The sequence below is a fragment of the Ailuropoda melanoleuca genome, chromosome 11 (genome assembly GCF_002007445.2).
Source record: "Ailuropoda melanoleuca isolate Jingjing chromosome 11, ASM200744v2, whole genome shotgun sequence".
In the NCBI taxonomy this organism is placed as follows: Eukaryota; Metazoa; Chordata; class Mammalia; order Carnivora; family Ursidae; genus Ailuropoda; species Ailuropoda melanoleuca.
Window position 1 is genome coordinate 85,779,228 of NC_048228.1, and position 25,440 is coordinate 85,804,667.

Genomic DNA, 25,440 nt, shown 5'->3' on the forward strand with positions numbered 1-25,440 from the left:
ATCATTGTGTTTTTAAATGTTTGAGGTTTTTAAAAGAATATATTTTTAAACTAAGAATGCAATTTCAGGGTAAAGAGAAATATATATTTGTCAAATCTAAATAGAAAATTTAAAAACAAGAATACGTAGTGGTTTCACTTCATGTTCTGTTCCACTGACTTATGCACTGGAGTTCGGTTCTCACCATCAGAAATGCAGAAAGCCGAATGAGTGCATATATCATTTGTTCACCTCATTACAACTTGCGGCAGACTTCCTCACCATACTTCACTCTTAATTCCTTCTTCAGAGAAGGAAGGCTGCCAGCCACTATCAATTTACAAAGTTATCTTTGATTTAAGAAAGAATATGTCATTCTATATAAAGTACATTGGATTTTCATCCAACAGAGAGGAAAATCTGGTAGAGAAACTTCCATGCAAGGATCTTCAGAATGCTTAATTTCCTACATAGGTAGGTGTTACCAGTGCTGTTGTGAGATGGGACAAAAACTCCATAGAATCTATTTGTATATGTAGAAAGTATTTTCTTTCTCTTTTAAGTCTCTGAGTTGGATTAAAGAAGAGAATTCACCTGTTTGAATAGGTACCATTAAATAAGTAAAGAAGATAGCTGTTATAATTAGGGGTATAATCTGATAACAAAGAGTAAACAGAATAGCCATATATATATGTGGGTTGATGGAAAAAATATTAAAAATGAAGAAAACTTAACTAAAGAAAAAATGAGTACAGTAAAAATTCTATTTTTTGCTTCAAAATTTTTCTCTACATCTCACATGATAAAAGGCTTTTTTTCCATCTCTAATGTTTTTGTATTCAGCATTATTTTAGATTAAAAACAAACATTTCCTTAACAGAGATGCATTTTGACTTAGGATTAGTTTTACCTTACACGTGAATTTTCTCTAGATAACACCTGAAAAAAATCAATTCTTATATTTATGACGAGAAGTTCTTCTACTGCCCACTTATCATGTAAAAGCCAGCTAGGTAACTGTCTCAGGAATTATTTGGATGGAACTGAAGAATCCGAGTTCTACTCCGTCATAAAGCAAAGTAAGGTGACAGTTACGCGCGGTATTCTCTAAATCAACAATTACTGCAGCATTATCTTCTTTACTCCGTCTTAACCTAGCAGAAATCAAACCAGTTCAAATCAAACTGGTACGCGCATCCATTCACTTCTTGTCCAATCAAAACGGAATTACCTGTCAACAGAGAAGTACACTTACAAGTGTGAAACCATTTGACCATGTTATATTTTAATTTGCAGAGACAAAAATGACAAGCAATTTATTTACATAAAACTGTACAAAAGCAAATTAAATTATGTAAAGTATTTCATAAATAGTTGGACGAGTGTTTAATACATTTCGCCATGTTTAGCATAGTTGCGTGCATAGTGACTCATAATAAACGATGATAAATTGTTCTCTGCTTCACTATCAACATCCAAGTAGCAGAACAATAGTCAATGATTAACATTACAAACAGATCGTACCACACTGAATGCAAGTGCTTTAAAATGTAGGAAAAGTTGTCTGAAAGTAAACCCTAGGTAGCTGAAAGAATGAGGTCTTTCTCCAGACGTTAGATTACCTCTGCCTGGGTCACAACTGACCAGCTTTAGAATATGCTTGATCATCTTCTCTGCTTTTGTTTTTCTCCCCCTAAGGACACATTGTGTATTTGTCATGGATACAGTATCCCTAAAACTACTTGGGTCTTCAGATTTCTCAGGCCTGTGTTTAGGATGGCTTGATCCTCAGAGGTTTCTTCTGGTCTCTGTGTTATTTTATTTTCCTATAGGAGAGCTTCCTAGGGTAGCCTTTCAGCCAGACATCTTCAGTACCATCTTAGTTTCTCTTCCCATAAAAATAATGCCTCCCTTGTTTTGTGAAACTCAGGCAGCAGGCCAGTCAGAAACCATACAGAAATGATATCTGGAGGTTCAGAATGAGCATTCGATTTTAGACTGAAGCTACAGACGTACACATAAATTTTAATACACGTAAATTTATATCGTTACTCATTAATTTATAAATGTGTCCTAATGTATAATGCATGCAAAGTTCACTTGAGAGTCTTGTGTACAGAAAACAAGTATGGTTTATATACTGTACAACCAAAATGAAACAGCAGCTAAAAGAAAAACTAACAAGGAAAAGGAAGTAAAGAATAGAAATTTGAAATCAATATTTGACCTTGCAATGGACTGATTTCACCCCTGATAATCTCTCTCTGTGTTACTATTACAATAAATGCTTTAGACTTCTAGTCAGAATTAAGCAGTCCATGTTAATGCCTTAGTCTTGTTTTATGAATGAACGATATTTAAGACTGGTCCATTATCTGAGTTTGTCAGAAGGCAAATTTTTAATATATTATTTATTATTTTCAGAAAATAAACATGGATAAATATACAGGATCAAAAAAGTTGGGAATAGCCCATTTTCCCTCATTGTCCAAACCCAACAACCGTTTTTTTACCATAACAACAGGTATAAAAGGCACAGTTGCTTGTTTTGCATTCACTCATTTATTTTTTTTTTTGTTTCTTTTTATTGATTTTTTTCAAAAGCACTCTATATAGGGAGTGGCACCAGATTTAGCCTATTCAAAATAAAAGTCATACAAACACAAAATATATTTCTGTGTCATGCCAGCTCATTATATAATAAACATGTTATGAGAGCTAATTCTACTAGAATTACTGAGAATACTTACAGTACACTGAATTTTATTCTTTCACACCCATTTTAGTTCTAAAGAGAGGCTCACGAGTTAAATGACAATGGCATGGCTGTCTTGAATGTGGTGCAAACGTCATTGGGGAATGTGGATCCAATTAATCCAAAGGTCCAGTATGACCCGTATTAGCTTTATAGACAACGGAAGGATTTTAAGGTAGAGTGAAATGAGCTATCTAATGGTTTCGAGTGTCTCATGAAAGAAAGAAAATAAATGCATTAAAAAAAGTTGTTGAACACCTGTGTTATGCAATTGACTATTTGCTTTGTAACGTGCAAGAAAAAATATGTATACATTTCATAAGTATCTTTAGAAGTATTTTGCCTTAATAGGTACTTACAGATTATACAAGGCAGAACTGCTTTAATGCAGTTTCCTAACAAAGTACTAGAATTGCATCTTTCCATCATGTAAATAATAATCAAACATAAACATGTTCAATTATTGATATTTTAGTCCAACGCTTCTGTTTCAATTACATATCTTCTTTCATCCTATTATACATAAACTAACATCAAAATGAAAACTCCATTGAAGAGCAGAAGGAAATGACCCCAAAAGAGTAGCCCACCAAACAGAGAAGTGGTTTTCAAAGATAAACATTTTGATGACCTATAGTGAGTTCACAACCTCCAGTCCAGGCTGCTTCACCTTATAGTCTAAGAAATTCTGTAAAGAATAAAACTATCCAAAGCTACATTATTTCTACAGTTTGCTAGAGAGCCATCAGGCTATGTCTTAACCAGGTTGCAAACATTCAGTGTTGGGAACATTTGCTCTTTTCAACTGTTATCCCCTATTCTGTCCCTGGATTGTCACTTCTGTGTGAATATCCCAGCTCAATTTCCAATTATGTTAAATCATCCTCTGTAGAACAAATGACCAAAAATCTGCATATTCTGTGGGTTTTTTTACACTAAAAAAATTGCATATTTTCCCACTTTGAGGTGTACATACAAGGAGACATATCACTGCCCAGAACTCATTTCTTTCATGTTCCGTCTGGATTTGTTTTAAGACATTAAATCATGTTCAAAATCACATTAGTGACAAATCAATTAGGGTGTCACCTTGTTTCAATGCTGTGAGTCTCGAAATAGTGCTATATTGCACAGGATTCAAAATTAATGCACTTGTGTTATATGAAAGAGTGCCTTAAACACATAAAAAAAGTACAGTTGGTAATTTGAAACGTAAATAATAAGACCAGCAAGCATCACCTGGATTCTAAAATAATAGTGATTTTAACTTAAAAGACTGTATACCAACATATCCTTCTTTCCCTACCTACCCAGAAATATGATTTTTACAAGTGGAATCTTCCCTGATAATATTTTTTGAAACTAAACTTGAACCTTAACTAATTGCCTACTATAATACCAAAAATACATCACTCAGGGTTTTCGTTTTCTGAGCTTTCAAAGAAAACCCATTTTAAAAGAGAATGCACGTTTTCGGGTATAGGGACAATGTAAAATAAGCTAGTGTTCGAGTATTTCTGTGTGTGCATGGGTTCAGTTGCCTTTGTTATTTAACGGATTTCCACGTCAAGACCAAATCTGCTTCATGATTTCCCTGATCTGCCGTGTGATCTTTGGCCTTTTAATGACACCATTGTTCTAGTTAGTTGATAACAGCGGTGCTGTTCTGAAAAATATATATATAATTTTTACAAGTTATAATTAGTGTAATTGATACATGTGGTCAAGATTGGGTATATACTAAGAATATTCGATGAATGAATGGGATTGAAGTGGATACCCCTGACTTGAAAAGAACAATGTATGCCAATTTGGGACTGCAAACTCCAACTGGGTATTGTCTAGCTGTCAGTCTTTGTTAGAATTTTAAAGCTGTGAGATTCTTAATATTCTTCTTACAGAGTCCCCCTTAATAAGAACTGTACCTTTACAGGGACTCCATCATTTTGAGGGGATTGCCTTTCATGGTGACTAATCCTATTCTGATGGTATGTCTGAAATACATTTTACCTGATCTGTTTTTTTTGTTTTTTTGTTTTTTGTGGGGTTTTTTTGTTTTTGTTTTTTTTTTTTGTTTTTGACCAGCCAGATGGTATTCGAACTAAATCAAAGTGACTAAATCATGCTTCAGCTCAGGGATAATGAGAGTGTGTTGTGTTCTGCTAATCAGGCTTGTTACCATGAAAGAAACTTGCAACCACCTTTTTTTTTTTTTCCTCCTTGGAGGTGGATGGGGAAGAGGGATAGCGGGTATTGGGAATCATCAGTGAGGGGGTTAGACATGCAAGTAACAAGGATGGTTTCTACATTGTACATTACAATCAGGCGAACAGTATCACTAAAGGCCTGATCTGGAGGCAGAAGTGGCAGGCAAAACTTTGTCTCTTTGGTAGCCCCCTCTTTTTGATTAAACGGTTTTTCTTTGTAAGGTTTTTTGCCCCTTATTCTCCTTCTCATACATGAAAAGAACTTTGCTGTTCTTCTTTATAGCCTACAGGTAAACTTCTCGTCTAGTGAGAGTATTGACAGGAGATGGCTTGTATTCCCCTGTTTTTGTAAGGGGAATATCCTCAGGGTTGGCTTCCTCATTTTTGCTGAAACTAGCTGCACTGAAGGTCTCATAAGACGAGGTCAACTTTTTGCTCAGGAGGTTTCTGTTGCGGTCACCCATGATGGCAGCCTCGCCATTGGCCAGCTTTTCCTGGCTTCCTCGTTCATCAACAGGCATGAAAGTGGAGAGTTTGGGCTGGCTCTTCTTCCTCTCTGGAGAAGTGCGGACCGGCATCCAGCAGGAGTCTGAGTGGCCATATTCATCACACTCACGTGTACACTTCCCAGTCAGGGCTACATCTGGAAGAGGTCTTGAATCTGAAATTCAAGGAGAAGGAGATGTTAAAGTGGGACGTTCTGCCATAGGCTTTCCTGGTTTGCATGAAATTGGAACGGGGAGATATATCTATATTATTTGTCATATTATTTTCCTTTTTTCTACACCCCATAATTCATCATTCTCATAGAACAGGTTTTATTTCATATCCATTAAAGATAAGGTTTTGCAAAAACATCAAACATTATGCAAAGAGAGGAATGAATAAACTAATAAATTTAAGCGTGTAGAAGACAGGCACATATGCATTTGTTACAGGACAGGGACGTGTGTATACTCTCAAGTAGAAATAAAGCACATATGTATATTTGTCTGGGTATAAATTTTTCCACATGCATAAGAAAAGTTATTAAATCCAAATAGATAATTTTCTGTATTTATAAATTATCCCAGAAATCGTGTACTTTTGTCAATTGGATTCCTTCCTGCTTATACATTATTCATGAATGCAAATATGCAAAACCTTATATTTAAAATACATTCTAAAACATCAGGGTGACTCAGAAGTAGAACTTAAATTGACAGCACATCATGTGGTAAAAAGTAAAAAAAAAGTTAAGTACAAGTAGGTTATGGGTGTGAACATACTAGCAATATCATCACCTACCCCACCCTAGCCCACACTTACCTCCCACCCACCATGTCAAATGACCTACTATGTGCTGTAGGATAATCCCTTAAATGTTCACATGGAAATACATTTGCCAGTGTGTTTGTTGAATAGAAATATTATGTGAAATGCAATGTATTGGTTAAATGCAGCCAAGCTCCTAAAGTTTTGATGAAATAACATGTAGTTCTAATTAATGTTGCTGCCTAGTCGAATGGGAAATGTCTTCTGCCATAAAGCTAAGTCATATCTAGACAGTTCTTAGGGTTCAGGACTAGAGATGGAAATTAAGAATTACCTGTATATGTATGTAAAATCATTAATATATGTCTGTCTTTGGAGAAAAAGTATGCATTTTCTTGTTATTAAAATTTTTTTAAACAGACTTCGTTTTTATTTGAAAAAGAGAGGAAAACAAACAAACAAACCTGGACTTCCTCAACAGATTCTGAAAGAATAACCTCTAGGGTTTTATTTAATCTATTTTGTAGTTTATTTTATTGTCAAACAAAAGAACATAATATGGCTGTGCTCCAATTTACATCATATGGCATTTTTTTTTTCTTTTACAAGGCTTTGGACTTAAAAGAAGGACAAATTTTAACCTCTGCAAATATAGTCACAACAACATAATCGGTGAGATTTACCTATACAAGGTCTTGGGTAGATTTGGTTTAAAATTGAAAAAGGGGGTTATTTAAATGATCCCCCAAATATTTATACCCTCTGCTTCTGTCTCCACACACCATCCTCTGTTTTTTAACATTACATTCCTATTTTGGCTATCATTTGTATAAGCTATTTCAGAAGTTTTACTCTGCCAAATCTCCCAAATCAAGGCAGTCCAATGCACAGCATTTTTTCCTGCCATGATGGATAACTGAAATATTGACATTCGTCAGCCCATTGATTTTTGAACCACTATGGCCTGAGATTTTTATGCTGTGTGCTGAGAGTTCAGGGAGGAAATGCCAGTGCTCTTCACAGGAAATCTAGAATGACTTTTCTCTTTCCCAAAGGTAAAATGCAAAGATAATTATTTATTGTCGTTGTACATGCTGTGTTGCTATCTGACTTCTAAGAGGGCAGACCCTATTAATTTTATCATCAAAAGAAAAAGCACTTTCTTATTCATTTTTTTATGCCAAATTCCCTTCATGTCTCTCAAACACACATTTTAGATGCATTTTAAAAAATCAAACTATTGGCAAATTTTATGAATGGTTTTTGTAATCTAATTAGTTTAAGTGAGCAAAATGTGAGTTCTTTTGGGAATATTTTCCATCTTGGGATACATGGTTTATCTGAAGCTGACCTAAATGCCTTGAACAGGAAAACCCTCATAAAAATGCAAAGAGCAAGATCAGACCTATTTTACTCTAAACATTCCTTTTTCTTTTCATTGTTTTAACAAGTTCGAACTTTTCTTTTTCTCATGTGATAGTGCCTATCAAAGACACAAGAAAATAATCAGTACTCAAGCTACCAAAACAGGAAAGATCTCTTTGAATGTGGTTGTCATTCCCTGCAGAAATGACCTAGAATGTTCTCCAATCAGCTAAGTTTACTTGAGTCTCGAGCAATGTGTCAGTTTACTTAGACCGTGACTTACAGATTCTCTGCTTTTCAGGGATTGTGTTTCCAGTTTCAAATGTGTAGCACTTTGCTTTTCTTTTGTTTGAGAGGCATGTAGAGGCAACTCAGAGAACTGTGTGATATGCAAACCAACACCCCTTACCTGTTGTTTTACTTGTGTACCTAAACTCTCTGTAGCTCATAAGAAATCCTATTTATTTAGATTGACTCAATTTCTCATCATCTAGAGGTGAGAGGCTCTTCAATTCTTCCCTCAGCCTTTACTCATAGTCTGGATTACTTCCTGCTGAAATTGATTTCCTCTTATTGCTTTTAACAAAAGGCAACTTGTCTTCTCTGCCATCAAGCACATGTGGGCTGCCACATCTCTATCCAAGAAGCATGACTTTTAATAAGGATCTCCCGTCATTTCCAAAGTCAAACACTTGATTGGGGACCACAGTGGAAGTTGACAAGCCTAATTGGCTGAGACATGTTGCAGTGTTTGTCATCAGATTTAGAAAATAATCAAGAAAGGCTATAAGAGATTCATCACGAGCAATCAAAACTTCCAATCTTGATGACTCAAATGAATCCTCAAAAGAAATGCCAATGATTAACAAATGCAATTTGTATTATGTTGCAATTTATTAAGGGGAGGCATGAGTGGAATAGTATTTTTCTGTGTTCTATATTTTCTTATTTTAATTATGCAAGTATTTTTTTTAACAAAAAAGTTACACAAGGTCTTAAAAAATCATCAAAGACACTCCTTGCTCCCTTTCATAAAAAGACATACTCTTAAAATCTCCTATTTTGCGGAATTATAGAGGCAGAGCTTACACAGCTAGTAACCCTTTGAAGTCTTTCAGTCTTTCATGGAGGATGTGGTCTTGATATCTAAGAACATTATTTCATGCTTTCGTTTAGTACTATTTCTTTTAATTTGGACCTGAGTGAAGATGGAAAACAGTTCATCATGACTCTTGTGAGTAGGCATTGAGTAAATCAGTAAAAAGTAAAATATTCTGTATCAAAATATAATGGTATTCTCTATTAGCATTTTCCACAATAAAATCAATTCCTTAGAGCCCCGCTCTGCACATCCCCCCCTTCCCCGCTTAACCTTAACCTCAAACCTCGAGAACACTGGACGGACAAATGGTATTCATTAGATCCTACGACCACTTTAGCATTACTCATGAAGTTCTAGTTATGCTATTTACTAGAACCATTACATCCATTCGGAGAGTTACAGTCCTTTCTTAGACATCAAATTAATTTCCTTCTGAAAGTACGATTTTAAGCCATCATAATAACAAACAATTTTAGAACAATTAATAACACAGAAAGTACTCTCCCACACTCATTGTCTTAACATATCCTGTCAGCGGCAGAGCAAGGAGGATGGCAGCGGTGAGAGGTTCAGCCTGTGGGAGAGCTGAGGCCAAGGAGTAAGTGTTTTGACTTTCACTTTAGTGTTTCTCATAATACTACAATGCTCCTTCTTAAAATGTAACAGCTGAGTAGTTAGAGGTCAATTACTGCTACCCACGGCCATAAGAAAAAGCCAGAACCTCCAAAGGCAGAGAAAAAAACATGTCTCTGAGCAGCATAAGAAATAGATGCCGCCAAGTCACAAATTTTACTACTTAATGCCAACAATGGTGCAACCTCCCCCCACTTCCTAACGTAGAGGAAATGATAACGAATTTAAGAATTCCAGCTCTTTCTCTGAAAGGAAGTATATTTGCCCTCACTGGGCTCAGTGGATGAGTTGGCCCCAGAAAGATGCTGGTACAGTGACCTCAACAAGAAGTGACGGACAGACAATATGTAGAATCTTCAGAAAAAATGAGAGCTCAGATGTACGCAGGCATTTAATATTTCCAGAAGCTGTCCTACACATTTCAGAAAGCATTACAGGCATCTTTATTACAGAAGAGAACTGTATGCTGAGGACTCTTGAAGACAGCTCTGCACCAGGGAGAATTTTCACTTGCTGAGTTATGCATTCTGCCAGAAGCCTGGCCACCCACTTTACTCCAGACCCTTGGCTTGGGGGGAAGATACAAGGATATTTTCGTCTCCTAAGAGAAGGCATGAAGTTTTAAAAAGATTTCCAATGAGTTTTTTTTCAAAGCCCAGATAGTTCATGCTGTATGCATAATTTGTTTATTAAACATAAATATTACTTAATTCTCTGATCATGTGAGGAGCTGTTAGTCAATGTGTAGATGTTCACACCATTCCTACAATTTGCTCTTTAAATTCAAGCAACAGCATATTTAACATTACTTGAGAAAATTCTGCAATGAAAAATTATGCTATTCTCTCCTTTTGGGGAGACAAAAAAACCACACAGAGGCACCTTTTGCTTTTCTTTCTTTTTAAAGTATTTAGTTTTCTTTTTATAGTTCCTGACTTTCTGTTACATGACTTTCTGTTATTTTTCTAGAGGCACGTCTAAATTCTGCTGTAATTTGGTAGACAATGAAAAAGGTTTTAGAAAAGGATGAACAAGAAAAAAGACAATTAGTCATGGTTTTCCAACAAATATTTTAACATTACGTTTACTTTCTTAATCCAAATGAAAATACCTTTTACTCAAGTGATTAAACTGCTTTATTTGAAAATAACTGTCAGAAAATGATTTACGTTTGCCTTATATAATACAATTGAGAGCAAATAATTAAATAAACCCTTTACTGGAAAATTATTATTGAAGTTAGTAAAGATTAGATGTGAGGAGATGAAACCCAAAAGGCACATATGGGTTTAGACTTGTTTTTTTAATGTAAATAACCTAAAGATCCCTGTTTGGGGATTTTTTTGTCTGTTTGGGGAATTTGGGAAAACTAGAAAGGTAAGTTTCTAGGGTAGGAATCACCGAGGCAAACAGTTTGTCCTCTAAGTATCTAATTACTCTCTGGAAGAAGGGGAGATTTATAGTTCCATAAGTGTCACCTAGGGCTACAACAAAGGGCTTAAGGTTTCTAAACAGTGTTCTTATTCGTCTAAAATCACTCGACCCAAACAAGTTAAAAGAGGATATAAGAATAGCCTATGCAAGTCCTGATGGGACAGCGAGTTTGTGAATAGAACAGGAGATTAAGAGTCTCAACATTGTTGAGTGTGATTCTGGGTGTGTCATGATAAACTCTATGATTTTGGATGTAATTTCTCTGAGCCTTAAGATCCTCATGAAGGAGATGAGAATACCTATTCCCTTATATACTGTAGGAATAAAAGGCTTTTTATGGCTTGGTCTCTGGTATGGTATAGATATTCAGTAAACAGTAGGTCATAGCCCCTGAAGATATTTAAGGAGATAGATAGATGATAGATACATAGATAGATGATAGATAGATAGATAGATAGATAGATAGATAGATGATAGATAGATGATAGATCTTATCTCTGTAATCATCCATAAGTGAAAAGTATATTATTTAGGGAAATAGGCTTAGAAGTCAGGCTCCTTGGATTCAAATCCTAATTTTGTCACTTAGTATGTAATTGTGAACGAGTGACTTGATTGATTTAAATTACCTCATCTGTATAACAGATATAAGAATAACCTTTTTGGCTGTGAGGATGAAGTGTATTAATATAGATAAAGTATTTGTGATAATTCTTGACACACAAGACCCCTCAATAAATATTAGCTGCTTCAGGTGCACCATTTCTCACCCACAATTGTGTCCTGAAGAAAGCTTTGAAAACTAACGTGTTCTTTTCCCCATAAATTGATACCCCTGACATTCAACGCAAGACTGTTCTTCATCTTCATCTTACGTTGTGTAAGTATTTATGTTTTCCTGTAGAAATAGTGTGTTTAATTAAGATCACTCGCAGAGTCTTAGATTTTTAAAACAATATATGATACATGCATGATATTACCTTTTTTTTTTTTACATATGAAGGACTCTGAATTTTGAGATATATTTGGCTAAAAGGTTAACTAATTGTGGAATTAATACCAATCATCAATCAAAAGGGCATATATTTTGAGTTACTTTTCCAGTAGTGCTAACTAATTTATGTTGATAGACTTTGCAGTATACCAGAGCTATCATCGCTTTAGGAAAATACACAGGATATCCTGTTTACCCTACATCAGGTACTTACTTATGAAGACTTTTCCAGGGAAGATGTATTCAGTATGCATTCAGTATGTGTCGTTATGGTTGCTCAAAACTCAAGAGAAATGCTCTATTATTTTCAGTTATCTTTACAACCTAAACAGATCAACTTCACAATGAATCACTCTCATTTGAAAGAGATTTGCCCCTAAAATACTGGTTGCTGGCTTGCTACCTTGCTTTGCCTGAATGGGCCACAACATAAGAAGGAGCTCCATTTTAAGATATGCCAAAAATTAGCAATAAACTAATCTAAGGCTAAGAGGTTAAAATCATGGAAAGACAACAAATAACAGGGCAAATACCTAAAATTCAGAGTATCCTTTGTACTTTGGAGATGTTGAAAAAAAAAGCCATTCAACAAAAGAGCTCTGCAGATTTCGTGATGTAAGTACATGATTGTATCAAAGGCCAGACATTCCTCTAATCTCCTTATACACATCCCTTTGGAATGTGACATCACTGCTCTAATGCCAAGATGTAGATTCCATCTCTGTACGTCTTGCACATGGGCCAGTTTTGATGATTAGGACGTGGCAGAAGTAATACTGAGCTATTTCCACACTAGGTTTCAAGAATTCGAGCAACTGCCACCTCTATCCTGAGAGAAAGCACGAGCTAGCCTTTTTGAAGATGAAACAAACACTATATGATAAAGAGACTCAGCTGTCTCAGCAGAGCCTAACCCCCAGGTAAGCTTAATCACTCTCTAGGCCAACACAGCCTCATGAGTGAGCCAGGCAGAACTAGCAGGAAGACCACATAGCCAATCCACCAAAATGTGAGGAGTAATAAATCTTTGTTGTTTGAAGCACCTAAATTATGTTTATGTGTTTATTTTTGGTTTTTTGAGGAAGAGAGCTCATCAATGCAGTAATGGATCTCTGAGATAATGATGGTGGATGTATTATATTATTTTATCTGCAATAAACATCTTGAGATATGGAAATAATGTATGCTACTTTATGTCTTCTTATCATGAGTAACAAACTGACCAATATTGCTGAAAGTACAACTCTTCCAAAGAACATTTTCAGAGATGTAAGCACATTTAATTAACAAGTTCAAGCTGAGGTCTACTATAAAAAGCTCTGGCAATTCTGGGTCTGCAATTATAGGATTTCATTGCATTTTATACCTAGGAGTGTTCTAGTTCAAGCTGACATGCCAAGACAATATTAAAGTGTTTAAACATGTTTGAAAGCATCAGCAACTTCTCTCCATACCTTAGGCTAAACTCAGTTAAACAGCGATTGAATGTATCTCCAGAAGCATTTACTGCCCTGAGGCTTAGACCACTGTCATCCTGAATGTGGCTTTATTATCTACAATGGAGACTGTGCACCCCATGTCTCAAGCAGTCTTGCTGAATCAACTCAAACATGAATCTGTTGGTTGGCACGTGAAAACTGCACTACAGCAGAAAAAGGTATGGTGACCCCTTGGGAGTGATCAATTTATGCACGTTGGAGATGTGCTTTTGCTTTGATTTCCCTCTTCACACATGAAAATTAGAGGCAGTGGAGTTAAGGGAGTGTTCAGGGAGCAGAGTGGAAAGACAGGAAGGAAAAGGCTGGAAATGGGAAGATGCTCCGATATTGATCAAAAGAGCTCATAAACTCAGGAAAAGATTGGAGGCATTTATTTCACAGGTTAGCAATTGATAATTCCACTAAAACCCAATTATGGTTTTTCAGCCATTCATGTTTATTTTCCATTGCAAAAATCCTGTCTTTCATAATTTTTCTTCTAGTCCCTTGGTTCTCGTATATTAGAAATTATTTACTTTAGGTACCATAGACTTCAATAATCTGATGAAAACTAGACATATTACCTCCTCTCATAAATGTAGATATGTACCCCCCAAATTGCATAAATTTTCAGTGGAGTTCAAGATACCTGAGTTAGGGTCATAGTATACTTCCAAACTCCTGGTGGATGGGAGAAAAAGGGTATATTTTGTACTTGACTTTTTTTCCCTTTGAGTTGCAGTCAAAGGTTAGGTAACATTTAACAATGTGACATGTATCTTCCCAAAATAGGAAGTATAGGCAGTAAATAAATTACCATTCAAACACTAACAGAAAGATTTAAAACAAATAAACACAAATTATGAAACCAATTTAGAAGTAAGGAAAATAATTTAGGTTTGATTATGTTAATATTTTAAGTTGGTCATGTAATTGTTCAAATCTAAAAGCCCCGATAATTTATAAGGCTTTATATAAATAGCAAATTAATGTTTGGGGATGGATTTAAATGGTTGCTGATCACCAGTTGGAAAATGTGTTCTTTCCTAAAATCTACATTCAACATTTGCTTCAAATCAGCGTCTGGGATTGCCAGCAACCAGATCTTCATTCACTTACCAGAAGACGAGAGGTGAATTCTTCTTCTTATGAAAATTTATACAAAAACAATAATGATCCAGATGAGGTTTTCTTTTCTTTTTAGTTAATGAAATGTGTTAGCTACTTTATATTGGTTTTACTGTAAAGTGTGATGTGGATAACACGAAAATAGCTGCAAACATCAACTTAGAGTCACTTTCCAGTAATGGTCTCGAATCTTCAGTTTTCATAATTGACCATAAAGTTGTAGAATATATATCCTACAATGAATATTAATGTTGTTTTTAGGAATGTATGTTTATTCTCAAAATAGTACACAAAGGCTCTATTAACTGTATGAATATTATCTTTGGATTGTGTTCTTGAAGGCAGTGTTCATCTTTGCTTCCACAGATAACATAATTCTATACAAAGAATTTTAAAAAAGGAAATTAAAAAAAATCAATTGATAGATATTATTTTCTCAAACTTTCTTTCCTCCAACATAAACCACAACAAAGCATTTTTTTTAAGTAAGTGAGAAGTTAACAAATAGTTCCCGTAATAAGGAGCTGGTATTAGATATCTAAATACTTAATGCAAGTATGTGTAATATTAAAACAAATTAATTCATATGTGGTGATGTCTTAAGTAAGAAGGCCATCACTACAGTGGCTATAATGAGATAGGAGATATTTCTAAGTATTTTTTTGTATATGTTATTTTGTGTGAAGTCTAAAATAAACTATATTAAAGATCAAATCATGTATGAAGTAGAACAGTAATGGAATGTGATTACTTTTTGCACAGGGGAAAATTGTAGCAATTTAGATTTACCGAAGCAATATAATTAATGTTTTTAATATGGCAAAAAAAAAAAAAAAAGAAGAAGAAAAGAAAACCCAAAACACAGTAGCCATGCATTTTCTCCTTCAGTGTAGAAATCTTGAGAAACTCCACAGTTATTCTAATGATATGGCCATCTGCAAATACATTCTCAAACTCTGTGCTTGGGATTACCTATTGGAATATTTCCCAAGTCATACAGAAAAGCTGATTTGATTGGAAGTACTTCTGTAATAACAGCTCTGTTGTAACAGAATCTCATTAGTATTGTGATTTGGGACAAAGACAGAAAGTTCCTCCTTTGTGTTCCTTACTAAGGAAGTTTTCACAAAAACTTTGTTTTGTAGTACTAGCGAGAGGTGAGGTTCTGAAAGCTTTTAGTGGGAGCTGAAATACCATTTATGGGGAGAGTTTTAAAACAGCTGGAATGCTGGCTCCTTACTTGGGTCAATAAGTTGATCAGTTGAAACTAAATTTGGCTATCACAATTAGGACCAAAAGAGCGTTGAAGAGCTTGGGAGTGCAAAACAGGTAAATAAAAGGAAAGAGAAGGAAGGAAATGTTCTCTGATGATTAGCAAACAGGACTCCAAGAGCAGCTAAAGTGGGGGAAATCAATGAAGTAACACTGGATCAGTTTGCTTCATTGATTTTTGCTGCTCATTGAAATGTTTTCCTTTATTTACTTCCTATTGCTTCCGAGAGTGGCAAAGTCTCACTGTTGAACCTCCCTTGGAGCCTGTGATTGGCAGACGGGCAAGCTCTGGAGATCCTCTCCTGCCTGTATTATACCTTCTCACGCTGCATGGGTTCCGAGGCACTTCAAATGCTCCCTATGACGCTGCAAGAGCCACCCTGCATAGCTTTTGGGGTGGACAGAACAAAGGTTGCCTCCAAGGACCCTACATCATAAACCCCAGAACCCGTGAACATGTTAGCTTACACGGGATAGGGGAATTGAGGTGTCAGATGGTGTTGAGGTTGCTAATATACTGATTTAAAAATAGGGAGACTTTCAGAGATTAGACTACAAACCAAGGAGTGTGGGCAGGGTCTAGAACCTGGAAAAGGAAACAAGCAGATTCTCTCCTCCAGCCTCTAGAAAGGAATGCTGCCCTGCAGAGACCTATTTAAGCCCATGAAGGCCCCTGTCAAACCTCTGACCTACAGAACCGTAAGAGGATACATTTTTGTTTTCCTAAGACACTCAATTTGTAGTACATTGTTACAGTTTCAAGAAGAGCTTAATACACGCTCCCACCTATTTTCTGGTTAGAGTAGGGACAGAACAGAATTGATGTATTTGACCCTTTCCAGCCATATTTCATCCACAAAAGGAAATAAAATGGAAGGTCTTTGACTTGAAAAGTTTTCATTGAGTCGTGTTTACCTAAATTTTGAGCATCTGTTCGAGAATTTTCATTTTGCACTTTTGAAAATTTCACCACATCCTAGTACGTAATTGTCTCAGTGATTTGTATATGACCAATCAACAAAGTCCCATTTCTTTTTTGTCCTGAAAAGTACTAACAACTCACTTTTTCTGAATGATAACTTCCTCCTATTCCATCCTTCAGTGACAGCTGCCTCTGGGATCATTACCAAGCAGACCACTTTAAGCCGTTCTATATGAGGGTGGTGTGATTCCCAAAAACAGAAAGAGAGAGAGAACACACATTTGGCATAGTATCTAAGAAGGAGAGGCAGGTACTAGGGTGCGACCCTAAAGAGGGTTTCATCGGCTTCATCCAATTTATGGGGCTTTTGTGACTTCCTGATATTTGTTACTTGAGTGCATTTTTGTGCTTGTTTTGTTTAGCCTGTTTCATTTCTGGTGATTAGCAGGAAAATGTCTAATAAAAAACATCTTTACCATTATTTTAAGAATAGTAAGCAGAGCAACAAGTCTCTCCCTAGTTGAAAACCTTCATCTATAAATTTCAGTATAAATTTCAAATTCAACGTTTTTGCATAGAAGGCCCTTCTGGATCTGGATCCTGTCTACCTGTTATCCTTAATCTCTCTCCATTCTTACCTGCTTCCATTTGCCACTTCAAAAGACCTAATGCAGAAAGCCTCTTGCTGCCCCATGTGTTCATGATATTAACGTGTTGCTTCTATTATTCCTTGCCTTGTCACCCAGCTACCCCCCACCAAACCATTCAAAACCTGGTTCCAGAAACTTTTGAGATTTCTTCTACACAGCCTAATTGTGATTTCTTTTGATTTCTTCTCAATGTAATTGGCCAAGCAGAAAAGGTGGAGTGATTTTTGTTTTATCTGGTATTTGCAGACCTGAATAAACTTCACTATTCACTCTCTTTATCCCCTTTAAGGGCCTGTTTCTCCCGCTGAGCTATGTTTTCTAACAGAACATTGTAGTTGATTGAAATAATCCATGGATGTATTTTACAGAACAAAATGTAGCCTACACGCTCGGCCTGGGGCAGGGTGGTGGGTTTAGTTGAGGCAGTAGGAGGTGCGAAGAGTAAGTCTAATGGGAAAACCCTATACTTAGTGGTCACAAGGCGATCCTTATGAACTAATTTGTGAAGCGTCTTTGCTTATGGACGGTGGCTACATTAGAGCTCTTCAGTGTGGTCAGGGCTTCTGGCTGGCAGTTATACAAATCTTTCAATAATAAACTTGGAAAATAAAATTAGTTTTTGGCTTATACATAGCTTATATCAGAAACGAATATTTTCAAAATGAGGAGTCGTGATGGAAAGGTATTCTATGTGATGGCAAAAGTGAAAAGCAGAAGGTTCTTTTCTCTCATTCTTGTAATGTGGGTGTACTTTAATAAGAACTATTATAGGCAGTATGCAAGCAGGTTTCAGTTCCACAAATTTTATTTGCCTTTTGGTGGCAACCTGATGGGTACATTTTAAGAAGGTAGGATCATATGTAATTAAGAGTAAGCATTTTTCTAACTGAAGACCATGATTCACTAGTTGGTGCTTGAACCCTTTTAGGAAGTTATAATCAGTATACACTATGTTCACATTATTTCCTGAAGATTTTTGTGGTAGTTTTTTATATGAGTATAAATATTTATATGTGTGTACTTGGTCCCTATATAAAGTGGAATTTTTATTTTGGGTCACACTGAAAATGGCTGAAAGTCTATAATTTAATCATTTCACAGGGAAGTCTGTGTATTCTTGCCTATTTCTGAGTCAGCTATGTATCACATGATATCTAATACAAAATATAATTTTAATATGCCCATAATGTCATGTGAATTTTAAATTGTGCTTTTAACTGTCATTTCAAATGATACTTCAGAGACAAAAGTTTTATCCTTATTAGAAAGGAATTCAGATCATTCAAAAAATAGGAGTTAGTCACATCCTCAATAACCATTTCAAGAAGTCTACTGTAAATACAGTTTCTTACCTTGAGACATTCTGAATTTACAGTTAATTCCCTAGGTTCCAATTTTCTAGAATTAAGTGTAATTGTGATGAGCTTTCTCGTAATTCACTTAAATCCTCTGATAGACTTTGATTTATTTCAATCAGCAAAATGGCAACAGACCCTTTCGAAAAGGAGGACTTAATGTGACTTCTTAAAGTCGTATAGACATTAAGATGTAGGACGCGTTTAAGCTGTCTAATTGTACTGCTGGTCTAATGCCTAAGTATTAATCTGTCACAATGTCAAATTACATACATTTAGGCTTTTTTTTTTTTTGGTAAAATATGTCTGCACTTAACAAACTCATAGTGTAAAAAATTCACGAGTGCAATTAGAATGTCATATCTTCTGCAGATGACTTAAGAAAAGCATGAATCAGAGCTTAACAGTCCAACATAATTTCATAGTTAATCGTGGTGAAATTATGGTACTGCAACAACTCAAAGGCAGTACAGTGAGATTAGCAGACAGTGACGATCAGCTATTTATCCCCACCATCTGCTGTGCTTGCTCGTTATTTAAGTCTTCCCCCCCCCCAATGTTTTCAGTTTTGACTTTGCCAGCAGTGGGCATCACATAGGAAAACAGGTTTCATGGTGCAAACAGATTTTCCCATGTGTTCAATGAATTAGCTTCACTGGCTATTCCGCTGCTCTCAGGCAGAGAAGACTGGCTGGATGGAATTAATTTTAGAAAGCTTTTGTGTACTGGCCAGTGTCTTGTACAGCTCAAAGGAATCTTTCTCTATAAGAAACAAAAAAGATAAAACTACAAGTATTGGAACAATGAAAATCATCTCTAAAACATATGCTTTGGGAGTTTCCTTTAAATTACATACTTAAAATGCATGTGGACCGTTTTAACCATTTGATTATATTCTGTAAGTACTTAAGGGAATCATTTGATGGGAATCTTGCTAATTTGTCGGCCTTCTCTGTTCTGCAAATAAGCCAAGGCCTAGTGGAACTAGGACTTGTTATGGCAGGACAGAGGAACTCAGTGAAAATTCCAGTATGCAGAGAAAATAAGAGACGGAGTTTACTGAACAAAGCCGGCATGAAGGGGCGCCTGGGAGGCTCCATTGGTTAAGCGTCTTCCTTCAGCTCTGGTCATGACCCCAGGGTCCTGGAACCAAGTCCTGAATCAGCTCCCTGCTCAGTGGGGAGTCTGGTTCTCCCTCTCCCCTTCCCCCCCTGCTTGTGCTCTGTCTCTCAAATAAATAAATAAAACCTTTAAAAAAAGCTGGCATGAAGGTACAGGTTCATAAAGGCCATAGGTCCCACAAGTGGGGTGACATAACTTGCAGAAGTATCTTCATTCATTCAAATAATGTTGATATGTTTGCACTATTCTTAAAACTCTACATATATTAACTCATTTGGTTCTCACGACAACCCTGTGGGAAAGGTTGTATATTACCCCATGTTACAGGAGAGGAAACTAAGGCACAGGGAAGTTCAGTGAGTTACCCAAGAGTCTGTATCAAGTGAGTGATAGAATGAAGACCCAGGCAGTCGGACCTCTGAGCTGTGCTTTAACCCGCTGCGCCGGACAACCTCTCAATAATAGCGCACCAGCGCCACAGACTCATGTCCTACGTTGGGAAAAAACCATCTTTGTTTACGCTGAATTAAAGCAGGAAAGCATTGTCTGTGAAGAGGAGAAAGCCAGGGGCACGTTTTTAGTTTGGACAGACAGAAAGGTGAAAACTCAAAAAACGTGTGTGGGTGGAGGTTCCAGGGCCAGAATGACATTGGGACAGACTATTTTCCCTTGGGGTTTTCTCTCGCAGCTGTCCCTCAGTTGGATCTTTAAGATGAAGAGTTCTGTGTCTAAATCAAAATAAGGAGACTAAATTACTGTGTTGGAAAAAACCTCAAACTTCTATTATTAAAACCATATTCAGCTAAGAAAAAGTTTCATCATCACAATACAGATCTATTTTGAATTCTGCATGATAGAAAGACACCTCAATTATGAGGTTTTGGATCATTGTCATTTCAGAGACAGGAAAGCCATGTTTGGAAACCACAGTGTGCTGGGCTGAACTTCTGAGACCGGGAGATGCCGAACCACTCCTTGGTGAATTGAATGTGAGAAGTGGAAATAAATGCTTTCACAATAGAAAAAAAAGAAGTGTGGACAGTTATTTCTGGCAAACAAAGCATCAAAGAGATTATGTAGGACATATTAATCACAATTGGGTTGGTTAAATTGGGAAAGAAATACTGACTGTACGGATTTCTTAAGAGAAAATGAACACAAAGCAATATTTGAGCTGTACTTATCCAACTTGATTCCCTATATTAATCAGGAAATTGATTAATATCCAAAAGTTTAGTTTGCTTGAGAATATAGAGCTGCAACCCATGGAGCTGAGCTTTAAACTCCAGAAATGGGGGAAAGCTGTGTATGTTAGAAAAGAATGAGGTAAAGAGAGTGGTGACTTTAAGAACATTTATATACCCTGTACTTTTTCATAATTGTATCTTGGAGTTTAAAAACCAAGGAATCATGCATTGTGTAAACCTTTATTTTCACTCTGTGAAGACTTTTACTTTTACTTCTCTTCATTGGATAGAATCAATGAATCGGGGTGATTAATACACTAGGATCTGAGCAAAGGAAATCTGATTCGAGTCCACATTCTGTCACTTACTAGCAATGTGACCGTGAGCTTATTACTTAACTCTGAGTCTATCTCATTGGGTTGTTTTGATAATTAAATTTTCTAATGCATGTTAAGTGTCCAGTGTAATGATCTACACGTAAAAGAGCTTAATATATTTTTCTACTGTTTTGCTACTTTTGGTCTAACTACTACTCTAGTTTCTTTTCCACACACTCATTTGAATGATAGAATATTGATTCTAAATTATTGAAAATTATTATTTTTACTCAATACCCTCTTTGCTTGGCATAAATTAAAAAAATCAAAACCTTGCATTTTTAGAATATTTGCCAATTTAGTACAAGAAAACAACAGTTTTAACATATAAATATAGATTCATGTCTTTGTATTATAAATTATAGTGCCAAATACATATCTTTAAAATAAAGCCCCAATAATTTTAAAATTATTTAAATTAATAAGTATTAAAATGCATATTACAAGAAGCTTAGAAGAAGAAATGCAAAGTAATTTAATTTCAAAGATTAGGTGTACATAAGTTAATGATTTTTCTGAAAGCACTGTATTTTATAATTACTAGCTGTTCAAAGTTAACTGAAATTTAATCTATTGTGACTTGCAGGTATATAATAATAAAGGCTATAAATAATAATTAGTACTCTGTCACTTACTTAACTAGGTATAATCTCTCATTTCCCCTAAAGAAACAATTTTCACATAATTATTATTTTGTACAAAATCACATTTTTTTACTGCTTAAATCCTATTTTTTTTTCATACGGGGACATGAGAAAATGGTAAAATTGAGAAATTTAAAAAGAATATGGACTTTCAACACAGTATAATATCTAGCCTATTACTTGGGTGGCTTTATAAGCATTATAAATAATTTAATCTAAAGAATCTTTAAACAGATTAGAAAGTATAAAAGGTGTAGAATCCCAGTTAATGTGCATTAAATTATCTTCAAAAAGAGGGGGAAAAGTTAAGAAACAGCTTCCCGCTTTGCATATTAACTAGCCTAAATAATGCAGAGCTTAAGCGCAAAAGCAAAAGAATTTAAAAGGGAAAACAAATATCTTGAGACAACTTGTCTTTTAAAGTAACTGTCAAGGAGAACTTGCCTCTGAATAAAAGCGAGCAATGACTTAAGGGATTCATTTATCCTTTAGGGTGTATTAAGGAGTGTCATTTAGCTATTAAAAATGTTGTCCAGTCAAAATAAGGACTAATTATCTGCTCATGATATGGCTATATGGCTTCCAAAGGACATACGGGGATTTGGTATGATTAAATGCATTTCGAATTGCAGTCAGGTTGGGGATTCAGAATAAGTTGATCTGAGATGTATGACTAGTCATACATTATTCATGAATATGGGAAACCAGTAAAATAAAATATGCTGCTTACGGTGTGTCCAGATAGGGCTAAATATTCCAAAATAGCATCAGACTGGATTTTTTGTCTATGAATTAAACAACAACAACAACAAGTTTCAAGTAACTAGTGAATCAGATGTAATAATGATCATATCGAATATTTAACCCAGGGCTACCAACCAAGAAGGAGAAGCACTATAAACTTTTTCCTGCTGGGAAAGATATAATTAAATCTGCTATCTTGTGGATAACTAAAGAGATTCCCCCCCTTTTTTTTATTTCTACAAAATGGAAGTACTTACAAATGAATCACCAAGCCACTAACATTATGCTAGATTAGATTATTTTAAACTAAGTTGGAGTAACTTAAAATAAATGAATTTTTACGAGAGAGATGTTTTTCTCCCTCCCCTGACAGTTGTTATAAAATATTCAATGTCGTTTCTATTTGGAGTTTGGGAGTATTTTTCCTTCTGTATGGAAAACTAACAACAAATACAAACTCTCAATTAGTAATTATATTTTCCTGACAGTATTGAAAAGATACAGGGACATAAAAAGTCCATGAGATAAAATATTTCAAATGGCTAAGCATCCACAGAATATTAATTAAATTGCTGCTTGCTACAAATTGAGATATCAGTAATAAATAAGTTATTCTTTAATTATTCTTAAATTTTTAAGCAGTCTAGATGACAGCCCTTCTAATTTGTTCCTCTACAGTTAAAGAGGCACATCATAGTCACTGATATTTTTCTCCCACTCTTCCTTCCTTCCTAGTGCTATTCTCTTATGTTAACAAAAACAGCCTGCTAATTCATATACACTGCCTTCTCTGCTCAAAATTTGTCTTAAATGAACATTTTATTCAACCTGAATTGAGTTTGGTTAAAAATGTCCTTTTTTTTTTTTTTTCTTACAGCACCTGGACATGAAAATAAGGACAAAAGGTACAAAGGACATAACAGCCCAAAGACATCTCTCTGCTTTAACATGATCTTGTGAATAGTGACCATGTGCTGATTATACTCAGCATACCAATGTTCGTTAAGATAGTTAAGCTGTTATTATGAATGGCAAGCATTTATCCACGCAGAGTGACAAGGATAACTGTGGGCACACAAAAGGCCATGTAAGTTTAAGCTACCATCATCACAGGAATTGGTTACTTAGTGCCTGACATAATTTAGGGCATTTTTCCTACTGAATGAGAAGAGAATGAGGCAAGTATCACTGTGTCCATTTACCAGATGGTTAAAAGTAGGAGACAAGTGCTAAGGGATTTGTCTGAAAAAGTGAATCTAGAAAATGAAAGAGATATAAAGACAGGGATCATGGAGTAAACATACCTTTCTTACCACTCACTCTATGAGCATATACAAGTTAATTAACCTTGCTTAGCCACTGCCTCCCTGCTCACTTGTTGACCGACTGAAAAATAAACATGACTCTGTGCTTCAAATTCTTAGATAGGTGCACATAAGAAGTATTCAATAAATATAAGTTTGAGGAAGGAAAGAAGGAAGGAGTAAGGGAAGAAAGGCTGAATTCTCATTTTGTCATCTATTCTCTCTATTCTTTCCCTCATACCTAACTAGTTTTCAGTGACTATATGGTAGTTATAACATAGAGATTGAAAAAATACAAAGAAAGAAAAAAATAAAATTAAAAAAAGACTGAAAAAAAGAAAAATGGTAGAAAAGTTAGGGAAGAAAAAGCAGAAACAATTGAGAAAAAATGAAGGAACACATGGAAGGAGGAGGGAGAGGGGAGGAAGAATTAAGGGGAAAGGAAGAAAGGATGGAGGAAGGAAAAAAGGAAAAGAAGAGGAGAGTATGAGGTAAGGAAGAAGGAAATAGAAGGCAAAAAACAGGAAAAATAAAAAGGAAAGATACTGAATCTCAACCTGATGTGTGACTTGTGGAAAAATTTATATTTACCATTAACGTGATATAGATTTTCGGCTCTGTTTTGAGGTATAGTGTGAGGATTCATTATTAACATTGACTCTCAATGGTCACCGATTTATGACAAATCAATCTAGGTTAGATACATGAGAAGCTATGTTACGAGCCAGAACTCCCCTTCCTTCCTACATGTCCTGGCAGGCTGTAACATAAGGCTGAAACAAAATTTAAAAAATGACTCTACAGGATATTAGCACATTGGCGTGAAAAATAACAGAGAATGAACGAGTTGATCAATCACTTCCTATTATGAACAAAGAAAATATACAAAAGCCTATGAAATGAATCTAAAGCTGGAACATGGTAGACAAGTTAATGAAAAACTATGGCCGAGCAAAGAACAACAACAACAAAAAAACTGCACTGGGGAAAAAAGCGTAGATCAATGATGCAGAACAGTTGAACGTTTTGTATTTTTGTGACCTATCTTTAAGTTCAAAAAGTTTTTAGTAGGACTCTAACCATTTAAAAAGAAGAGTAAGCTAACAGGAGCTATGTGTTAAATATATATTGAGATTTCCATATTTTTTTTTATTTTTCTTTCCCTTTATTTCTGTTTGATTCTTGAGGATCCAATCTTATCTAGAGTTTTCTGTATGTTTTTTTTTAATGTTTTTTTATTATATTATGTTAGTCACCATACAGTACATCCCTGGTTTCTAATGTNCTGAGTAATATTCCATTGTATACATGGACCACAACTTCTTAATCCAGTCATCTGTTGAAGGGCATCTCGGTTCCTTCCACGATTTAGCTATTGTGGACAATGCTGCTATGAACAGAGTTTTCTGTATGTTTTAACCGGTTTTTTGTTTTGTTTTGTTTTTACTGTTAAAGAACATACACTTTAAGCTCTGTTAATTTTAGTGTTCTAAATATTTTAAGTAAATATCACTATTGGTCAGAAGGTCCTCAT

The 25,440-nt window shown here is 35.4% G+C and overlaps 1 protein-coding gene across 6 annotated transcripts in view; it reads right to left on the reverse strand.

Annotated features, from left to right (window-relative positions):
* Positions 1-4,753: 4,753 nt before the first annotated feature.
* PCDH7 (protocadherin 7) overlaps positions 4,754-25,440 on the reverse strand; it is a 404,583-nt gene continuing 383,896 nt past the window's right edge. For 4 of the 6 annotated variants that reach the window (XM_034671982.1, XM_019799582.2, XM_034671981.1 and 1 more), the window contains one exon: positions 4,754-5,602. In XM_034671982.1, coding sequence (XP_034527873.1) covers positions 5,226-5,602 — 377 coding nt within the window. In that variant the 3' untranslated portion in view covers positions 4,754-5,225. The remainder of the gene's footprint in view (positions 5,603-25,440) is intronic. The other 2 variants (XM_034671984.1, XM_034671983.1) reach the window with 1 other exon arrangement.